Raw genomic sequence first — 19,728 nt, forward strand, 5'->3', positions numbered from 1 at the left:
GGCCTGAAGGGGGAGCAGTAATACCTTATATGGTTTTATATAGCTTCTCAGTTCACAAAGTGCTGTCGAGGTCCCTCTTTTCCAGTGAAAATTACTGTTCCCAAGGGAGAGAGAGAAGCCCCCTGCTTCTTAGATAGAGGGCACCAGGTGGGAACCAAACTTCATTCCAAACTGGGCCCGCTATTCTATTGGGAAATAAATGAATGCTTCCGTTTTTGTTTTTTCCTCAGGCAGGAGGTAAGGAAATTAGATGCTGGGGGGAAAGATCTAGCTTTGAGAAGCAAAAAGATGAGGGAAAGGTTAAACAGGAAGCAACTTGAGACTAGATTCATTTAAATATTCATTCCTCCTACCCCCCACCCCCTCCACAGCCATTGCGATTCATGAAGAGCATTACACATATGCCCCATCCCAGGCCTCCAGCCACAGCAACCACACATCTCATTTCCCTTGGAGCTGAGGCTGCCTACCTGGGCTCCCCACGGAGGGGGATGATGCAGGGAGGGGAATCCCACCTGCTGTGAGTCACCTGCTGGTATAAAGGGCGGGCCTTACAATGCAGGGACCTTAAAAAGAGACTCAGAGACAAGGGGAGAAAAATAGCAGGAAGCAGCTCAGAAACTCAGTGAACAACAGAAGGAACCAAATCAGAGACACACAGAACGGAGAGCATCAGGCTCAGAAGAAAGGGAAGTGGGTAGAGATTCCACAAGGACCGGTGCGAGGCACAGAGCCAGCCAGATTTGCGAAGCAGGCAACGAGATGCTGGGGAGCAGGGCTGTGATGCTTCTGCTTCTGCTGCTGCAGCTGCCCCGGCTGGCTCAGGCCCGGGCTGTGCCTGAGGACCGTCGCCCTGCCTGGGCTCGGGGCCAACAGCTCTCACAGAAGCTCTGCACGCTGGCCTGGAGTGCACATCCTCCGATGGGACATGTGGTAAGTAACAGGCTCTGGCACCAAACAGGAGCCTATCCAAGCTCTCCGAGGCTGCAGTGGAAGACTCTGTGGCTTTGGATGGAAGCTGGAGGGTCGAAGGTCATCACATCACAGAGTAAGAGAGGACATGGGGGAATGCGGTTCCTGGGAGAGTCGTGGGCCTGAGGGTCCTAGTGGAGTCTGAAAGCACTTCTCTCATCTCTTCACTCTTCCCACCCCCTCCTCCATTCCAGGACCTCCCAAGAGAAGAGGGAGATGGCGAGACCACAAATGAGGTCCCCCGCATCCAGTGTGGGGATGGCTGTGATCCCCAAGGACTCAGAGACAACAGTCAGGTAGTAAGATGAGGCTGGACCTCCAGGAAGAGGGGACTAAGACATCGTGGGGTGTCGTGGTGAACTGGGAGAACTTCTATCTGTCCTTGTCCGTTCAGCCTGCTATACCAAATACCACAGACCAGGTGGCTTACAAACATCAAAAATAATTTAGTTCTCACAGCTCTGGAGGCTGGAAGTCAGAGACCAGGGCGCTAGCACGGTCAGGTGAGGGCCTTCTTCCAGACTCCAGACTTCTCGTTGTATCTTCATACAACAGAAGGGCCTTGGGAGTTCCGTGGGTCTCTTTTAGAAGAGTACTAACTGCGTTCAAGAGGGCCCCACCCTCATGACTTCATCGCCTCGTGAAAGCCCTTCCTCCTAATACCATTATATTGGGGGGTTAGAATTCAACATCTGAATTTTGTGGGGACACAAACATTCAGCCCATAGCAGTGTCTAAGAATGGCAAAGAACTGGGTGGGTCTTTGGTGAAGGGAGTAGGAGGAAGGGATCTGTTTCCTTTCACCGCTTTCTTTCCCCCCACCCCCACCAGTTCTGCTTACAAAGGATCCACCGGGGCCTGGTTTTTTATGAGAAGCTGCTGGGCTCAGACATTTTCACAGGGGAGCCTTCGCTACTCCCCGATGGCCCTGCGGGCCAGCTTCACGCCTCCCTCCTGGGCCTTAGGCAACTCTTGCAGGTATGAACCAGGGGCCTGGAGAATGGGGGCTTGCAGGTAGCAGAGACGAGGACTGGAGGGTGAAGGATCTAGAGTTCTCTCTGATCGTGTCCTGTGTCCTTTCAGCCTGAGGGGCCCCACTGGGAGACTGAGCAAACTCCAAGCCCCAGTCCCAGCCAGCCATGGCAGCGTCTCCTTCTCCGCTTCAAGATCCTTCGCAGCCTTCAGGCCTTTCTGGCTGTAGCTGCCCGGGTCTTTGCCCACGGAGCAGCAACCCTGAGCCCCTCAGGCCAACGGCCTACGGATGGCACCCAGATCTCCTTGGCTCAACAGGGCTAAAATGAACCAGCCCAAGCGCCTGTGAGCCAACAAGTTAATTAGTCCATTAATTCTAATGAGACTTGCGTATGTTGAAAATTCCCAATACTGACTAACTTATGCTGCTGACCTAGGACAAAGTTGGGTATTTATTAAATAGGAAGGGAAAACTTGAGATTATTTATCCTCAGGGCAGCAGCTTGGGGAGGATTATTTATTATATTTATTCTGAATTATGTACTTTTTTCAATAAAGACTTATTTATATGGATATCTGAGTCTGTTTCTAGGCTTGGCTGGGAAAAGGAAAAACAGGGCCAAAGGACTATAGCATGCCTCCTTCCACGCTGCAGGGCTCCAGTGGAGAGGGCTATATCCTCATGACCTTCTTGTGTATCCATAGACTAACTGGGATCTTTTTGGTCTGGATCCCCATATAGCTGAGCAAGCTGAATGGGATTACCAAGGGTTAAGATTAGGAAGTTGGGCCCCTAAATGTGACTGCTTTTGCCGCCTGACCCCGTGCCTCCTCGGCCTCTTGGCCAAGAGTGTATTTGGCCAAAGACAGGAGTCCGAATCACTGCAGGATCGGAAGTCAGAGCTGTTTTGAGCAGGAAGGGCATTCCAGGATGAGAGTGGTAAATCCCCCAAATTAAGATGGGATTCTCCCCGAATAGACACCTGTGAGCCCCATCAGAGGGTCTGACTACCCAAGGGGAGGCCAACTACCTGTGAAACAAAGAGAAGGGGAAGGCTACTGTGGTCACTCCCCTTCCTTTGCTCCATAGCCACATTAGAAACACATGAGCTTTGGAGTCAAACTGACCCAGGCTTGTATCTTGGCTTTGTCACCAACCAGCTAAGTGACAATGGGCTAGTTATAGAACCGCTCACCATACCCCTCAACTCATAGGTGGTTCTCAGCGCCGCTCCCCCCCTCCCCCGGAAGAATCTAAAGGGACAGGAAAAGCTGTTCTAAACAGTAGGGTGAGAAGAAAAACATTACAAGAGGGTGCCTACTGGGGTGGCTGGAAGACAGGTCATGATTTGCTGACCTCGATCCTACGTGGCCTGCTGGTGTCTCCAAAGATTATTAGCCTTTGTGAGCAGAGAAGTAAAGAAGTTCAGGGAGGAAACACTTCTAGGTCAGTACAAAGTTTATTAGCCACTTCTGCTCAGAAGGGCCTCCTTCTGAACAGGACTATTCTTCTAACATACCAGCCAGAAAACAGCCGTACGTACAGGGCCTCACTTTCAGGCCATCTCAAGTTATACTAGAAACACATTTTTATTTTTTTTTATTTATTTACTTATTTATTTATTAAAGATTTTATTTGTTTATTTGACAGACAGAGGCACACTGAGAGAGGGAACACAAGCAGAGGGGAGCGGGAGAGGGAGAATCAGGCTTCCTGCCGAGCAGGGAGCCTGATGTGGGGCTCGATCCCAGGACCCCAGGACCATGACCTGAGCCGAAGGCACACGCTTAACGACTGAGCCACCCAGGCGCCCCTAGAAACACCTTTTAGCGCAATGGCAGTTGTCCTGGTGTTCCCTGGGGATGAGTAACGTGTGAGGTTGTCTGGAGCCCCATGATAAACATTCAAGGCTCTAAGTTCCGGGAACCTGGTTTTTGAACCAGGTCCACACCCAAGGAATAGAAACTCTTTCAGATAAGCAATATATGGTACAAAAGAATGAATGGTTATCTTAATAGAGGAATATCTAAGACCCAGGGCTTCTCTTTGTCTGTAAAAACACCAAATTCTAATACTATAAAAAGCAATCCCTAAATTCCCAGCCACCCTACCATCCCTGGCCTCCAAGAGTGATTCGTCTCCTAAGCATTGAGGAAGTGGAGACTAGACAGAGTAAATTATTGTGCAAAGCTTCACAGGCATATTAGATTGGCAGGATCATTTTAGGGGAAGGAATGGGTGTGGCCAGCTCGGCGGGGCAGGGGAGGAGACTGGTAAGCAGAGGAGGTTTATCTCCTATTCCCTTCTTCTGAGGGGAGCCTCACATGGTGGGCTGAAGCAGAAAGCTCTCAGTCTCTGCAGGAAACAAAGGAATTTAGGACTTTAATCAGGAGTGAGGGGAAGAAGGAAGGAAAAGGTTTTATCCTAGACATGAAAGAACCAGAAGAGAGAAATGGAATCCTATCACGTTTCTGTTCCCTACCGATGGCCAATGCTAGTGGGCACCACCACGTTAGCTTTACCAACTATTCAAATGTTGACATCCTCCCATACTAGAAAGAAGCCACTCCAAGTGCCTGAGCCCTCTAAGTACCGCCTAATTGTGCTGGCCTACCCTCAGAACTCCTATACCTCCCCAAAGAGCAGCTGGCCTCAAAGATCCCAGTTAGAGCCACGGCTAACATCTATTCTGATCCATTGGTGCCCATTCCTTACCCATAGTCTGCCTTTACTTCCCACTCCCAAACCCAGAGTTAACCAGCTCAGAATGGGTTTTCCATCCTTGGAGAGCAACATCATGATGTGGGGGCTAGGAAGGACAAAAGATACAGGGAGAACAGAGGAAATGTCGCTCCTAGTAGTCAGAAGGAATCAAGGGCCCTTCCATGTAGAAATGGCTGGGGTGGAAGACATAAGCCTCGTCCACGGTGTTCTGTCCAGCAAACAGTGGGTCACCATTTGTCATGATTTCTTCAATCTTCATACTGTTTCTGAAGACTAAGGTAGTCCAAAGAAAGAAATCAGGCCCTGATCTTAGGTAAGGAGTTCCCAGCCCAGCAGGGAAAATGAGGGAGGATGGCAGCAGAGGCCTGAACAAGGCCTGAGGAGGCACTCAGGTCGGGGAAGGAGGAGGCATGTACATTTTCTAATAAAAGGAATCACAAAGAAATGAGCCTCCCTCCAATGAGGAGCTTAGGGCTCAGCGTTTTCTATAATGGGTAAGGGAGGGCAGTTGGGAAAGGGAATGTGTCCTCTCTTCCCCAACCCCAGCTCACCACTTACTTTCCATTTCCCCAGTGTTCAAGTGTCTCAGGTCATCTGGCAGTTCTTGCTCTGGCACTGCTGGTGATTCAGGGTCTAGAATAGGCTCCAGCTTCAGCTCTGATGCCACGTTTGGCTCTGACGCTCTTTGTACCACATCTGGTGCGGGCTCCACCAGGGGCTCCAGCACAGGCCCCAGGTCCAGCCCCACCTCCAGCAGTGGCTCTAACTCCAGGCCTGGCTCTAGATCTAGCAATGGCGCCAGGCCCGACTCCAGCTCAAGTGACTCCGCTTCCGGCTCCAGCTTAAGGTCCGGCAGTTGCTGCAGCTCATCTACCTGTCTGGATACCACAATACAAAGGGGCCAGGCTTGGCTGTTTAGGTGAAGTGGGGAATGGCTGAGCAAGCAGAGACTATCTCTCTAGGCTAAGAAGGCAACGGAGCGGGGGCGCCTGGGTGGCTCAGTCTGTTAAGCATCTGACTCGATTTTGGCTCAGGTCATGATCTCAGGGTTGGGAGATCGAGCCCCGAGTCAGGTTCCACGCTCAGTGCAGCAGAGCCTGCTTGAGATTCTCTCTCTGCCTCTCCCTCTACCCACCTGCCCCCACTCACTCACTCTCTCTCTAAAATAAATAAATAAATCTTAAAAAACAAAACAAAACAAAAGGCAACAGAGCAACAGAGCAGAGGCCTTAAGAGCACAGGCTTTGAAATCAGGCTTGCCAGAGTTTGAATCCTATCATTTATTAGATGGGTGATCTTCAGCTTTCTGAGCCTCGGATTTATCATCGATAAAATGGGAACACCGCCCCCTAATAACACTTGAGAGGCCGTAGGATGGTTAAAAGAAGGATCCTTTATTAGCCATGTGCCTTAGGCATGCCACGTCACCACGCTAAACCTCAGGTTCTTCGGCTACACAGAGTCATACCCAAGTCTGCCTCACGGGACTATTACGGAGATTCGATAAATAAGAAACTAAACACAAACATTTAGCCCCATACCTGCCATATAATAAACTTTCATTAAATGTGGCTGTCATCACCTACTTGGATGGGTTCTCAAAAGAATTCAATAAAATGAAAAAAAAAATCTGTTCTTAAAAAAATATCTAGTACCATGCTTCAAGTAGATGCCCATGAACGGCAGTGATTATGACGATTATTAGCAGGAAAGCCCTGTAGAAACAACCTAAGGATGGCAGCAGAACACTAGAGAGGAAAGAGGCTAGCAGAACAAGAAAAAAAAACCTAGAGGCTGGAGAGTATGGGTCAGTAGGAGAGAAGGCCAGCAAGGTGAACTAAGCAGGTTTGGGTCACTAAATCAGCCAGCAAGGGTTAGGGAGGATGGGTGAAAAATGCATCTCTCACCTGTTAGAGACCACGATGAGCTTATGTTTCAGGTATTTCCTCCGTTCCTGGAGATTAACTGTGGGGCACACACGCAGGAGGACAGGGAGGTCAGGGGGCTGGACGCATAGCCCCAGGACCCCTCGTGCAAATGGTCCTGATAATCATGTCTCCCTGCTAACTAGCAGCGTCCCAGGCACAAATCCTTTCACGTCTCTGGCTATCAGTTTTTCCATGTCTGGAAGAAAGGTGTTGGATCTGTAGATGCCTGAGTATCCCTGCCACCTTCCAGTGACGTATGTCAATGATTCTCACCTTTCTCCTGGTAGTAGCGCCCGAAAGCCTCATCCCGGGGGATCCGGGGGTAGAGGAAGCGCAGTGGGTTCTCGGGGATGTTCTCTTCAGTGAGCAGCTGGTAGTGGCGAATGATTTTGGTCAGTGGGAGAGACTGCAGCACGTCCTTGGTGAAGGGCTGCACAGAGTAGATGAGCACCCTGTCTGTAGAAGGGAACAGGCGGGCCTGAAGGGGCGGCTGGGGCGTCCCGCCCTGGCTGTCCAGCCCCAAGCCTGCTGAGAGATTCAGGACAGAGCCAGGGAAGGCCAGGGCTGGCCAAGGGGCAGAGAGGACAGGCTGTGGGCACGCTGGGGCAGAGCAGCTGACCGTCATCCTGGTGTTCCACCCAGGAGCAGGTAATGCCTCCTTCCGATGTTTCACTGAAGCGCAGGAGAAAGGTGCCGGAGATGGTCTTCTTCAGGAGCTTGCGCTCCTGGCTCCGGCTCACAAAGCCCATGATGCGTCTGAAACACAGAAAAGCTGCCGTGAGGCCAACCTGCCTCCCTGCTCTCCCGCTCTCCTTGTCCGGGGAGAGAGGTGCTGGCTTCTGGCCCTCGCTCTCAGCCAAGTCACTTCAGCTTACTGACAGTATCCACCTTCCAGGGTTGGAAGAGGTGCGAGGCTTCCGCGAGGTCACGTAGATGAAAAGCACCTCGTAAAAGGTAAAGTGCTGTACAAATGAGCAGGCAGTGTTGTGGGAAGAGGTAGGCTTGTATTCAGACAGGACTATACGCATTGGGTGAATTCTCTAACTTCTCTGCGGCTCAGCGTGGTTGTAAGGATTACATGAGAGAATTCATAAAGAGCACCCAGCAGCCTCCGGGGCACAACAGATGCTAGACGCGCGCTGCCTAGGACTATTTTCGCAAATGGGAGGGGGTGTGACCTTGCAACCTTGCACCAGTGTTTGCTCTCTCCCTTTGTGCCGCATGAGGGCGCCCGGAGTCCGCTCTCAAGCCCAGAAAGGCAGAAAGGGAGGGATGGGGAGAGGGAGGCTGACCAAGGCCTTACCCATCATTCCAGAGATCCTTCAGGTGGTCATGTACCAGCTCCAGAATTTTGTCTAACCACGTCCAGAATGGTAGCTTGCCAGGAGGGCTCTCTCGCTGTAGGAGGCACAGGAAGGCAGGAAGAGACGTGGAGGTGCCCGCAGTGAGCAGAAGGAGTAAGGCAGGGAAGGACTAGTGTTTGCAGAGGGGCTAGATCTAGCCGCACAGGACGCAGGGAGTTACCTTAGTGAAGTCGGCCCAGGATAACAATGCACCCTCCGTCGTAGAGTTCTGCCCTATGGGCAGACAGACAGTTCAGATAATGGAAGGAAGCAAGGCTAGGGTCCCTGGAACAGAAAGGACGGAGGGCTGGGCAAACAACAGCCAGGGAAAGGCTGAGAGAAAAGGAGGTCTGTACCAAACAGCTTGTTCCTCAGCATGCTCAGCTGGTCTGGGTCAAGGCCTCGGCCCACATAGGAGGAGAACTGCCAGCTGAGAGCAGGGCCCAGCAAGCTCCAGGGAGCCTTGGGGGGGCTGGAGAAGAACTGCTGATTCTGCAAGGGTAGGAAGCGGGCAGAATGGCTCAGAAGGCGCGCCCTCCTACCAAGCTTCCACACCCCTCCTGGCCTTCCCTCACCGTTGGCCCCACCTCCTACCTGGGGGTTTGAGCTAAGCAGATTGAACCAAAGAGCCGAGGCCCAGGCAATGGAGACTTGGTTCATGTTAGAAATAATCACCACAGGGAGGGTGTCCGTCTGAAGAGGAAACAGGAGTCAGAAGGGGACGTGATGTCTCTAGCTCTGACAGGGCCAAGGGGGAGAATTTCCCACGCTGAGAGGCTTCTATTTAACCCCTCCTTAATGCCCTCGGCCAAATCTGCTTCATCTCTCCCTGCCCTCCATTTTCACTCACTTTCAGCTCCTGCTTCAGACCCTGGTAGGTGTATTTGACTGTAATACTGATGATGTGCAGTTCCTCTGTCACACCCAGCATTCCCTAGGACAGCCGAAGACACAACAGTCAGAGGGCCCTGTGGCAAGTTCCTCCCATCCCCCGATCCTCTGTCCAGGCCTCACCTTATTGCAGCCCTTTCCTGAACCACCTGAACGTTGCTCCACCAGAGTCTGTGAGTTGAGAGAAGGAGAGTAAAATGCCCGAGCGGGGACTCCAGGGTGCCTGGTATCCCCTATTTTGCCTCAAGACTTCCCAAGGCCTGGAAACTTCCCTTTGCCTGTTCCATTGCACCAGAAGCTTAAGCTACTAGTCCTTCTTACCAGGTAGCCGAAGTCCCAAATTAAGCCCTGACTCTGCCCCTTCTCAGGGGTCAAAGTTTTCTGGTTTGAGGTTAGAATGTTGAACTTCCGGAAGCTATTCCAGGAGGAAGAAGATATATGGAGAACAGGAGCAGAGTTACTCTACAAACTCAGCAGAAAAACAACAAAAATTCCACTTCATGTCAGACCTCCCCTTCTCCCTTCGTCTGTACCCCAACCAAATAAACCTCCCCCTCGTCTGTGCCCCCATGTGGTTGTGCAATCCTTGTCAGACACCTACCTTTGTGATGGAGGAGGAGTCCTGAAAAGAAACAAACAAACAAAAAATCACCGGGACGCAAAACAGTGTAGGAGTTAGGAATTTAGTCTTTAGGATCAGACAGACCCAGGTTCAAACCCAGATCTGCGCTCACTAGCCATGTGGCCTTGCACAAGAGACACGATCTCTCTGGGCTTGTTTCTTCATTTGAATGATAATACCTAATTCATGGGGTTCCTATGACAAATGAGGACTTGACAAGCTGCATGTCCTAGAGTGCTCAACAAAAGCGAGGAGTTCTTATTTCTGAGGTAGGAATCGAGGGGGTAAGAACACAGCCCCAGGGCCTTATGGTGAAGAATGCGTGTCTCCTCAGCCCCAGCAGCCCATGTCCTGGCTGCCCCATGGTCCCACGTGCCCCAACTTACCTGTCAATGGAGACTTCTGCAGTCAGTGACTCATTGCCTTCCTGGAGTCTCACCAGCAGCCTAGGGGGAGGGGAGGTGGATAGGGGAAAGCAGTCAGCCTCAATCTCCTGGATAGATGAAGAAGAGGAAAAGGAAGAAGAAGAAGAAAAGGAAGGAGGAGGCGGGGGAGGGGGAGGAGACAAAGGAGACGAAGACAAAGAAGAATGTGGATGGAGGAGAAAAGAGAGAAGACAAGAGCAGAAATATCTGTAAAGCGAGAAAGCAAACAGTGGTACTGGGGCTGGAAAAAAGCAGCAGGAATGAGTTCTGAAATGCCAACCTTGTTTGGACAGTGAACTTGCTGCCAGTCTTGAGGATGAGGGGTCGATGGGGAGTTTGGGGCATGCAGGGCTGGGTTTCTACCACAAAGCCTCTGTGGAGAGAACACACAGCTCGGTCTCTGTAAGAATGGCTCCTCGTGCTCTTTCCTTCTGCCCTCCCGGGAGGTCCCACCCTGGCCTCTGGACCTTTGGAGCAGGTGCTGTAGCAACTCCGTGACCTGGGCCTTCCGCAGGTCCACCCCTTTGGTCAGAGGGTCATCCTGATAGCTAACCAGGCGACTCAATCCCTTCAGCTCCTGCAACAGCTGGCGCAGGTGAAACAACAGCTTGGCTCCAGCTGTGAACCTGGGTGATAGGATTCCAGAGAGAGAGAGAACTGATGAGTTTCCTGGTGCCCCCAGACAGGCTCCAGAAGCTCCCCTTTAACTATGTGGAGAGGTAGAAACTGATTGGGATGAAAAAAGAACCCAGGAAGCATATGAGAGATTATGCAACATGATTCATAACCCAAGAAATAAAAATCAGGGCCACTTTCACATATAAAACTGGTGAAAGATTTATTTCTGGGACACCTGGGTGGCTAAATTGGTTGAGCATCTGCCTTCAGCTCTGGTCATGATCCCAGGGTCCTGGGATCGAGTCCCACATCGGGCTCCCTGCTCAGTGGAGAGCCTGCTTCTCCCTCTGTCTGCCGCTCCCCGTGCTTGTGCTCTCTCTGTCAAATAAATACATAAAATCTTTAAAAATTTATTTGACAGAGAGAGTGACAGCGAGAGAGGGAACACAAGGAGCTATAAGTTCAAGCCCCACACTGGGTGTAGAGATTACTTAAAAATAAAATCTTTAAAACAGATGTATAGATGTATATTTATGTATATGCATAGGGAAAATCTAAAAAAATGTATTTAAAAGCCCTAACAATGAGTACCCCTGCATGATAAGGTTATGCAGATGGGTGGTTTTTACTTTCTTTTCTTTTAAATTGTCTGAATATTTTTTCCAATTGGGACACGTTATATTTATAATCAGAAAAATCAAAGCTCTTTTTTTTTTAAGATTTTATTTATTTGACAGAGAGAGAGACACAGCGAGAGGGAACACAAGCAGGGGGAGTGGGAGAGGGAGAAGCAGGCTTCCCGCTGAGCAGGGAGCCCGAGCGGGGCTCGATCCCAGGACCCTGGGATCATGACCTGAGCCGAAGGCAGACGCCTAACGACTGAGCCACCCAGGCGCCCTGCTCTTTTTTTTTTTTTAAAGATTTTATTTATTTATTCATGAGAGACAGAGAGAGAGAGGCAGAGGCAGAGGGAGAAGCAGGCTCCCAAGGAGCAGGGAACCCGATGCGGGACTCGATCCCAGGACGCTGGGATCATGACCTGAGCTGAAGGCAGACGCCTAACGACTGAGCCACCCAGGCACCCTGCTCTTTTTTTAAAAAAGGTTTTACTCATTTTATTTATTTATTTATTTAAAAGATTTTTTTTTATTTATTCATCTGAGACACAGAGATACAGAGAGAGAGAGAGGAGAGAGCCTGAGCAGGGAGAGAGGCAGAGGGAGAAGGAGAAGCAGGCTCCTCGCTGAGCCAGGAGCCCGATGTGGGGCTCGATCCCACAACCCCAGGATCATGACCTGAGCCGAAGGCAGACACTTAACCATCTGAGCCACCCAGGTGCCCCTACTTATTTATTTTAGAGAGACAGAGGGAGAGTGGAGGTGGGGAGGAGAAAAGGGGGAGGGAGAAGAAGGGGGAAAGAATCTCAAGCAGACTCCACACTGAGTGGGGAGCCCCATACAGGGTTCAATCTCATGAGCCTAAGACCATGACCTGCCCCAAACCAAGAGTTGGAGGTTTAAATGACTGACTTTCACTCAGGTCATGATCTCAGGGTCCTGGGATTGAGCCCCATGTTGGGCTCTACGCTCAGTGGGGAGTCTGCTTCTCGCTCTCTCCCTCTGCCCCTCCCCCCCACCCCATACTCTCTCTCTCAAATAAATACATACATAAAATCTTTAAAAACAAAACAAACAATGAAACAAAGGATCAACACGATAACAATAACACCACCAAAAAGAACAGGTATGTCCTTTAACCCAGGAATACCACTTCTGGGGATTTATATTACAGAAATAATTAGGAATGTAAATAAAGATGTAGCTAAGAGGATATTTACTGCAGCACTGTTTAAAATAGCAAGAAATCGGGGCACCCAGATGGCTCAGGTGGAGGAGCATACAACTCTTGATCTCAGGGTTGTGAGTTTGAGCCCCACACTGGGTGTAGGGGTTGTTTAAATAAATAAATAAACTTAAAAAAAAATCCTTTCCCATCTTGCAAGATGGTGGGTGAAAAAGATGAGAAGCCGGATGCTAAGGAGAAGAAACCTGGAGCCAAGAAGGCTGATGCTGGTGGCAAGATAAGAAGGGTAACCTCCAGGCTAAAACGCCAAAGAAAGGAAAGCCCCACTGCAGCCAAAACCCTGTCCTAGTCGGAGGAATTGGCAGATATTTCCCATCGGCTATGTATTCCAGAAAGGCCATGTACAACAGGAAGCATTCAGCAGCTAAATCCAGAGTTGAAAAAGGAGAAGTTTCTTGCTACTGTCACAAAACCAGTTGGTGGTGACAAGAATGGTGGAACCTGAGTGGTTAAACTTCACAAAATGTCTAGGTATTATCCTACTGAAGATGTGGCTTGAAAGCTGTTGAGCCACGGCAAAAAAACCCTTTCCATCAGCATGTGAGAAAACTGCAAGCCAGTGTCACTCCTGGCACATTTTTTTTTAAGATTTTATTTATTTGAGCAAGAGAGAAAGAGAACATGAGCAGGGGGAAGGGTACAGGGAGAAGAAGAAGGAGAAGCAGACTCCGTGCTGAGCAGGGAACCCCATTCAGGGGTTGATCCCAGGACCCCGAGATCATGATCTGAGCAGAAGGCAGACACTTAACTGACTGAGCCATGGAGGCGCCCCTCCTGGCCCCATGTGATCATCCTCACTGGGCTCCACAGAGGCAAGGGGGTGGTTTTCCTAAAGCATTTGAGCAGTGGCTTGCTACTTGTGACTGGCCCTCTGGCCCTCAATCGAGTTCCTCCATGAAGAACACACCAGAAATCTGTCCTTGCCACCTCCACCAAAATTGCTATCAGGAGTGTGAAAATTCCCAACATCTTACTCATCAGTAAGCACTGATGCTTACTTCAAGAAGAAGTTGCATAAACCCAGACACCAGGAAGGTGAGATCTTCAAAAGGGAAAAAAAATGTGAGATTATGGAGCAGCACAAGGTTGATCAGAAAGGGATGCCTGGGTGGCTCAGTTGGTTAAGCGTCTGCCTTTGGCTCGGGTCATGATCCCAGGGTCCTGGGATCGAGCCCCACATCGGCCTCCCTGCTCAGCGGGAAGCCTGCTTCTCCCTCTCCCTCTGCTGTTCCCCCTGTTTGTGTGCTCCCTCTCTCTGTCAAATAAATAAATAAAATCTTAAAAAATAAAAAAAAAATAGTAATTCTGTACACTAAGCCCTATATACCTGTTTTCAACTTACATGAACATTGTTGTGATTCATTCTTAATAGTTTACTTTTTATTTATTTTTAAGATTTTATTTATTTATTCGACAGAGGGGCGGGGGAGAGAGCACAAGCAGGGGGAGTGGCAGAGGGAGAGGGAGAAGCAGGCTCCCGGCTGCGCAGGGAGCCCAATGTGGGACTCGATCCCAGGACCCTGGGATCATGACCCAAGCGAAGGCAGACGCTTAACCAACTGAGTCACTCAGGTGCCCCAATAGTTTACTTTTTAAAATATTATTTATTTACTTTTTTAAAAAGTAAACTCTACCCCCAATATGGGGCTTGAACTCATAACCCCAAGATTAAGAGTCACATGCTCTACCAACTGAGCCAGCCAGGCACCCCCATTTTTAATAAATTATAATGAATTTTCTCAGTAGAAAATATTTAAAACAGTAGGTATTCTAAGTACATTGAAAGGCATACTATTTTTTCCACATCACAAAAAAATTAATATAAAAGAGCTTACTAAAAAAAATAGCAAGAAATTAAAAAACAACCTAAATGTCCAAAAATAGGAGTTCATTAACTAAATTATGTTACCTCCATACAGGGAACTATAAGGCAACCATTAAAAATAACATGGGTATGGGGCACCTGGGTGGCTCAGTTCGTTAAGCATCTGATTCTTGATCTCAGCTCAGGTCTCGATCTCAGGGTTATGAGTTCAAGCCTCACGTTGGATTCCATGCTGGGCATGGAGTCTACTTAAACAAACAAACCCAAAAACATGGGTAGGGGTGTCTGGCTAGCTCAGGTGGTAGAGCATGGGACTCTTGATCTCAGGGTGGTAGGTTCGAGCCCCACGGTGGTACAGAGTTTACTTAATAAATAAATAAAATCTTAAAAAAAAAATCAGCCTGTCTTATTTAAAAAAAAAATAACATGGGTAAATACTGTAATACACTGCTAAGTTAAAAAGCAAAAACCACAGTTCTCAAAATAGTACAAAAATATGATTCAATTTTTGTATTACAGTAGCTACATCTGGGTAGTAAGATAATAACAGGTAATGGTCATTCTTTTTTTTTGACATTATAGTCATTACAGTTAAAAAAAAAAAAAGTAGAGGGGTACCTGGGTAGCTCAGCTGGTAAAGCGGCTGGCTTGTGATCTCGGCTCAGACTGTGATCTCAGGGTCCTGGGATCGAGCCCTACACTGGGCTCCACAGTCAGTAGAGAATCTGCTTAAGGATTCTCTCTCTCCCTCTCCCTCAGTCCCTCCTTCCCTCCCTTGCCCTGCTCGCATTCGCGCGCTCTCTCTCTCTCTAAAGTAAATAAATTAATCTTAAAAAAAAAAGTAAAAAATATATTTCCTGGGTGATTAAAAAGGAAGGAGAAACCACCTTGTGGATTAATCCATTCCTTTCACCAAAGCAAAGACTGGGCTCTGGGTTCCCTGCATGGTCACTGTGGTCACACCAGGGAGCTGGGATCATTTTGGCGAGCAGAGAGTAAGGACAGCAGTAGCTCTTGCCTAGATAGGCAATTCATTACATGAATGAGGACATTCCTTACAATTCACCATTTACAATTTACAAAGCACAGCAGGGTGGCTGGGACAAGGGCAGGCGGGAGGTGCCTCTCACCACTTCTCCAACTGTTCCAACCCCCCATCTGCAGGGGCTCCAATGCAGGCTTTCTGCTGCTGGACTTTCCATTCCTCCAACTTGGGCAGCAGTAGCTCAACGAGGGTTGTTAATTGGCCTAGCAATGCTTTGGTGGCATCCAGCACCTCCTACGAAAGACATAAAGTGGTGAGCACTTCTCACCATCACCCTCCACCACCCAACTGGGGAGGAAGAGACAAAGAAGCCAAGGCTAAGAGGCCAGGGCTCCCACATCCCTCATTTGCCCCCACTCCCTGCTTGCCCACTTCCTCTGTCTGCCTCCCACCTTTCTCCTTTTGTCCAGTTCATTGAGAGTCTCCTGCAGAAGTTGCCGCTGTCTCATCTGATGGGGGTCTAAAGAGAGTGTGTTCACTGGATGGTAGGAGCAGGAGTGAGACAGAGGTTCAGACCTAGGGCTCCTTCCCCTCTCCATCCTGACCAGGACCTCAGTCAGAGTCAGGTGGGGGAATTCTGAAGGGAGAAGAAGGGGAACCAAGCAAAGCAGAGGCACCTCTGGGCCCTCGGGCGAATTCTGAATGGTCATGCTGGAACTAAAAGCCCACTCGATCTGCTAAGCAGTTTTCCATGTATCTCCCCCAACATCCCCCAACTGTCCCTCAGCCACACCTCCAGCCCAACCTCCACAACATCCGCCGGCCCTTGTATTTTGCCTGGCAGAGAGACTGGAGCCAGTGTGGTGTACTAGCCAGCAGAAGATTATTGCTTCCTGGGGCTTTTCACTTCCCCTTTCTTCCACCCTTGGCCTCCCAGCAGGCACCTGTCTTCCCCCACCCCTCGGTGTGCTTCCTTCCTACCTTGGGCCTGGATCTTATATCGGAAGCAGAAGACATCCTGCTGGTCTTTCAGTTGGCAAATGGATTTCACCAGCTTCTGTAGAGGGGATAAGACCCAGATGAGGCTGCTTCTGTGGGAGGCAGCAGGCTGAGTCTCACCCACCCCGACTCTTGCCACATCCACTAACCTCCATCATAGCCTTTAATTCCAGGATCCGGGATTCGATCTCATGCTGCTGGCTCTCTACGGGTGCTTCGAGGGCTGGCTCTCCTTGCTCCTGAAATAAGAGACTCTGAGTACATTTCAATTCTGACCTTTCATCCCTGAAATCCAGGCCTGCAATTATATCACAGGATGTGGTGGGGGGAGGGGATCTTGTTGTGAGACAAACTTCCTGAATCCTTTCCACGGTCACTCTCTACTCCAGGAGCGTTCAAAAATCACTACAAATTGTTCTTACCAACTGAGCCCTCTGAGCCTGGATCAGAATTCTTTTTTCTTCCAGAAGGAGATTAAAGATCATCTCAGCCAATTGGGTCGGGCCCTGGGGAAAGGCCTGCGGTAGGAAGATAAAAATTGACTGAACTCAACTGTCTTCAATGATCTAGCCCTCCACACCTTCCCCACCAGTGACCCCAGGACTTCCCCCTTCAGGGTCCCCAGCTCTTCCCCTCTTCACCACTGGTACCCTAAAACCTAGCCTCTTCCCAACAGGGTCAGCTAGACTTTGCCTTTCTCTCTGCCAGTGATCTCCCAAGTCCAGACCTCATCCTCCCTTGCCCCAGATCTGCCCCCACCCCTTCACATCTCCAGGTCCTGTTCCATACCCTAAACCATACTCCTCTACACTCAGTCCCCTTTCTATTCAGCTTTTCGGCTGTCCCTGGCTCCTCCAAGTACCTGAATGTCCCGAGAGAATTTTCGCAAGTTGTGCTGTAGTAACAAGCGCTCAGGGTCCTGGTTGCAGCGGCCACACTCGTTGTTCAGTTGGTCCAAGAAGTGGAAGAACAGCACGGTAGCCTTGGAATCATCATTGCCCAGCGCAGCCTCCTGCCTGGGGACCGGGAACAATAAGGATTAGTATCTCTGCAGGGCTGCTGCTGTCTTTCGAGGCCTTCTAACCCCTTCCTGCCCTTGGTATCTCCAGGATCCTGGGGGCTCAGAAGAAACTACTTTCCTCATTCCACCCAACTTCCTGAGGCACTCACCAGTTCTGATCTTCAATCCAGACAGCTAAGTACTGTCGGATGTCCATCGGCAGGAGGCAGTTTGAGTACAGCTGGTGCAACTGGTCCTGAAACGGGTTGTTGAGATTCTGCAACATCTCCCACTGCGCCATTTGGGGTCTGAGTCTGAAGGATGCTGGTTCCCAACCGGAAATTTTGCTGGATTAAATCATCCACAGTTTCATGACTGCCTATCACTACAATACAAATTTTTAATTATACAGGTAAGAAAAAAATGCACACATACACACACACAATTACAGCTACATTGACCCCACTCCCAATTTTGGTCCCTTCCCCTTCTCTTCATAGGTAACCAGTATTATCAGTTTGGTTCGTATTCTTCCAGGTAGTACTAGTTAAGAGCTCCAGTATGTGGGCCTTTTGTATTAATAATTTCCAAACACACACCAAGTAGAGTGAATAGTACAAGAATCATCCATGTACCCATCTCATCATCAGCTTCACTAAACAATATTTCCACCATCTTTATTTCATCTATCACCCTCAATGAATTTATTTTAGATTTATTTGCTTGTATTTGTATTCACTTATGCTGGAGCATTTCAAGATCATAAATGGGTCATAACTATTTATTTCAGCATGATCCCTGCTGGCCCCAAAGCTTTATCAAGGACCGAAACCTCTTTAGAGATAGGTATACCTTATAATCTGCTTTCCATATAGTAAGGAGGAACTCCATTCCAGATATTTAAATACCGCACAAGGGGTCACTCAATCCCTAAGACTGTGATACTTTTTTTTTTTTAAAGATTTTATTTACTTATTTCAGAAAGAGAGAATGAGGCGGGGAGAGGGTCAGAGGGAGAAGCAGACTCCGGGCCTCGATCCTGGGACTCCAGGATCATGACCTGAGCCAAAGGCAGTCGCTTAACCAACTGAGCCACCCAGGCACCCATGACTGTGATACTTTTAAGACCTCTATCAACCTCTGATTCTTCATGTAGATTATCAACTTTGTGAAAAACCCGGAAATTTCTTCTTTTATTCCCCCCCCCACCCCGCCCCACTGCGGCAGGGTTGGGCAAAGAAAGCACAGATGTTTGCTTGTTTTTTTCACTGTGAAATTTCATCAAAACTGGTTTTTGTGTTACTAAGTAGGCTGGGCTAAGAATCTTTCTTTCTCTCTTTCCCTGCCCCCTGCCATCTGTCTTTGTAGAAAAATCAAAACTTATTCTTGCTGCAGCCTGAACCTAACAGAAAAGACTATTTACATACATTTGTGGTCTTAAAAAGGTCACATGATCTTATTACAAATGAAAGAAAAATGTCTGGGGTGGGCGAGATTCTCTTCCACCAGTATGAATAATCATGAGATGCTTTTCTACCGCTTTGAAGTAGAAACACAGGGAGGAAAGGACTGGTCAGGAGCTCCTATTTTTCATTTTAATCCTCTTACTAGTGCTTGGCTTTTTAAACTATGCACCTGTACAGCTTTAAAAAAACAAGTGGAGGGGCGCCTGGGTGGCTCAGTCGTTAAGCGTCTGCCTTCGGCTCAGGTCATGATCCCAGGGTCCTAGAATCGAGCCCCGCATCAGGCTCCCTGCTCCGCCGGAAGCCTGCTTCTCCCTCTCCCACTCCCCCTGCTTGTGTTCCCTCTCTCGCTGTGTCTCTGTCAAATAAATAAATAAAATCTTAAAAAAAAACCCCAAACAACCCACAAATGGAGAGGCCCCACTTCTCAAGGAACGAATCTCGGCTAGTATTAAAAGAGCAAGATGGCAAGAACAACGAAGGAAGTGAAATCTTATCTACCTTTAGACATCGTTTTTTTGGTGAGGATTAAAATTAAGACTAAGACCGGAAGGTAAAAGCATTGGCTAACGGTATCGGAGGCTGCCGGGGAGTTTGGGAAGATGTTTGTTAGGGTTGGAGAGCTGGGCTGGATGGGGAGATTCGGTTATGCAGCAGCAGACAGCTATTTCAACCTGGGGAGGAAGTTTTATCACTACCGGGCGTACCTCCGGGGCCTGCCGCCTTTTCCGGGTAGGAACTCACGCCTGCACTCAGACCCCCGCGTGCCCCCTCTGGGCCCGTACCTGGTAGGGGTCTCAATCCCCGCTCTCTCCAGCGGCTCAGGGCAAGGCTTCCGGCCGCAAAGCCCGAGCGCCCGCGCCCGCGCTCCGCCCTCGGCTTCAACCAGTCCCTCGGATCCGCCCCCTTGTAGCTCTCCGTCTGGAGCGGACGGCTGAACTCGGGAGCTCGCCATTCGCTGCCTGGCAACCCCGACGCTAGCTGCCATTCAGCCAAACTTTCCCAAGTCATTGGTGCCGCCACAACTGCCCCCCCCGCGGGGCGGGACAAGAGGAGCCGAAACCACACACCCCCAGCTCCAGCGATTGGTGGGATAG

General features: G+C 49.4%; 2 protein-coding genes across 4 annotated transcripts; one reads left to right on the forward strand and one right to left on the reverse strand.

The window, feature by feature from the left end:
• Positions 1-318: 318 nt before the first annotated feature.
• IL23A (interleukin 23 subunit alpha) lies at positions 319-2,497 on the forward strand. Its single transcript, XM_028110899.2, has 4 exons — positions 319-933; positions 1,167-1,268; positions 1,804-1,950; positions 2,056-2,497. Exons 1-4 carry the CDS (start codon positions 763-765, stop codon positions 2,266-2,268), a joined length of 633 nt encoding a protein of 210 aa, XP_027966700.1. The 5' UTR covers positions 319-762; the 3' UTR covers positions 2,269-2,497.
• Positions 2,498-3,531: 1,034 nt separating this feature from the next.
• On the reverse strand, positions 3,532-19,615 carry STAT2 (signal transducer and activator of transcription 2). Of its 3 annotated transcripts, none has more exons than XM_028110803.2 (24): positions 19,417-19,615; positions 17,339-17,553; positions 17,031-17,184; positions 16,591-16,686; positions 16,318-16,407; positions 16,151-16,226; positions 15,622-15,689; positions 15,315-15,463; positions 10,346-10,504; positions 10,159-10,251; positions 9,840-9,899; positions 9,433-9,453; positions 9,153-9,246; positions 8,955-9,002; positions 8,791-8,874; positions 8,535-8,633; positions 8,297-8,432; positions 8,122-8,174; positions 7,901-7,995; positions 7,217-7,353; positions 6,871-7,053; positions 6,577-6,634; positions 5,228-5,547; positions 3,532-4,942 (listed from the first exon to the last, which is right to left on the reverse strand). In XM_028110803.2, exons 2-24 carry the CDS (start codon positions 17,467-17,469, stop codon positions 4,800-4,802), a joined length of 2,547 nt encoding a protein of 848 aa, XP_027966604.1. In that variant the 5' UTR covers positions 17,470-17,553; positions 19,417-19,615; the 3' UTR covers positions 3,532-4,799. The 3 variants fall into 3 exon arrangements, with proteins under 3 accessions (XP_027966604.1, XP_027966602.1, XP_027966603.1); XM_028110801.2 differs by having other exon boundaries at positions 15,622-15,707; XM_028110802.2 differs by having other exon boundaries at positions 15,622-15,707; positions 19,339-19,428.
• Between the last annotated feature and the right edge of the window lie 113 nt (positions 19,616-19,728).

The sequence above is a fragment of the Eumetopias jubatus genome, unplaced genomic scaffold (assembly GCF_037043125.1).
Source record: "Eumetopias jubatus isolate StellerSeaLion01/CBP00866 unplaced genomic scaffold, mEumJub1_p1.0 scaffold_8, whole genome shotgun sequence".
Taxonomy (NCBI): domain Eukaryota; kingdom Metazoa; phylum Chordata; class Mammalia; order Carnivora; family Otariidae; genus Eumetopias; species Eumetopias jubatus.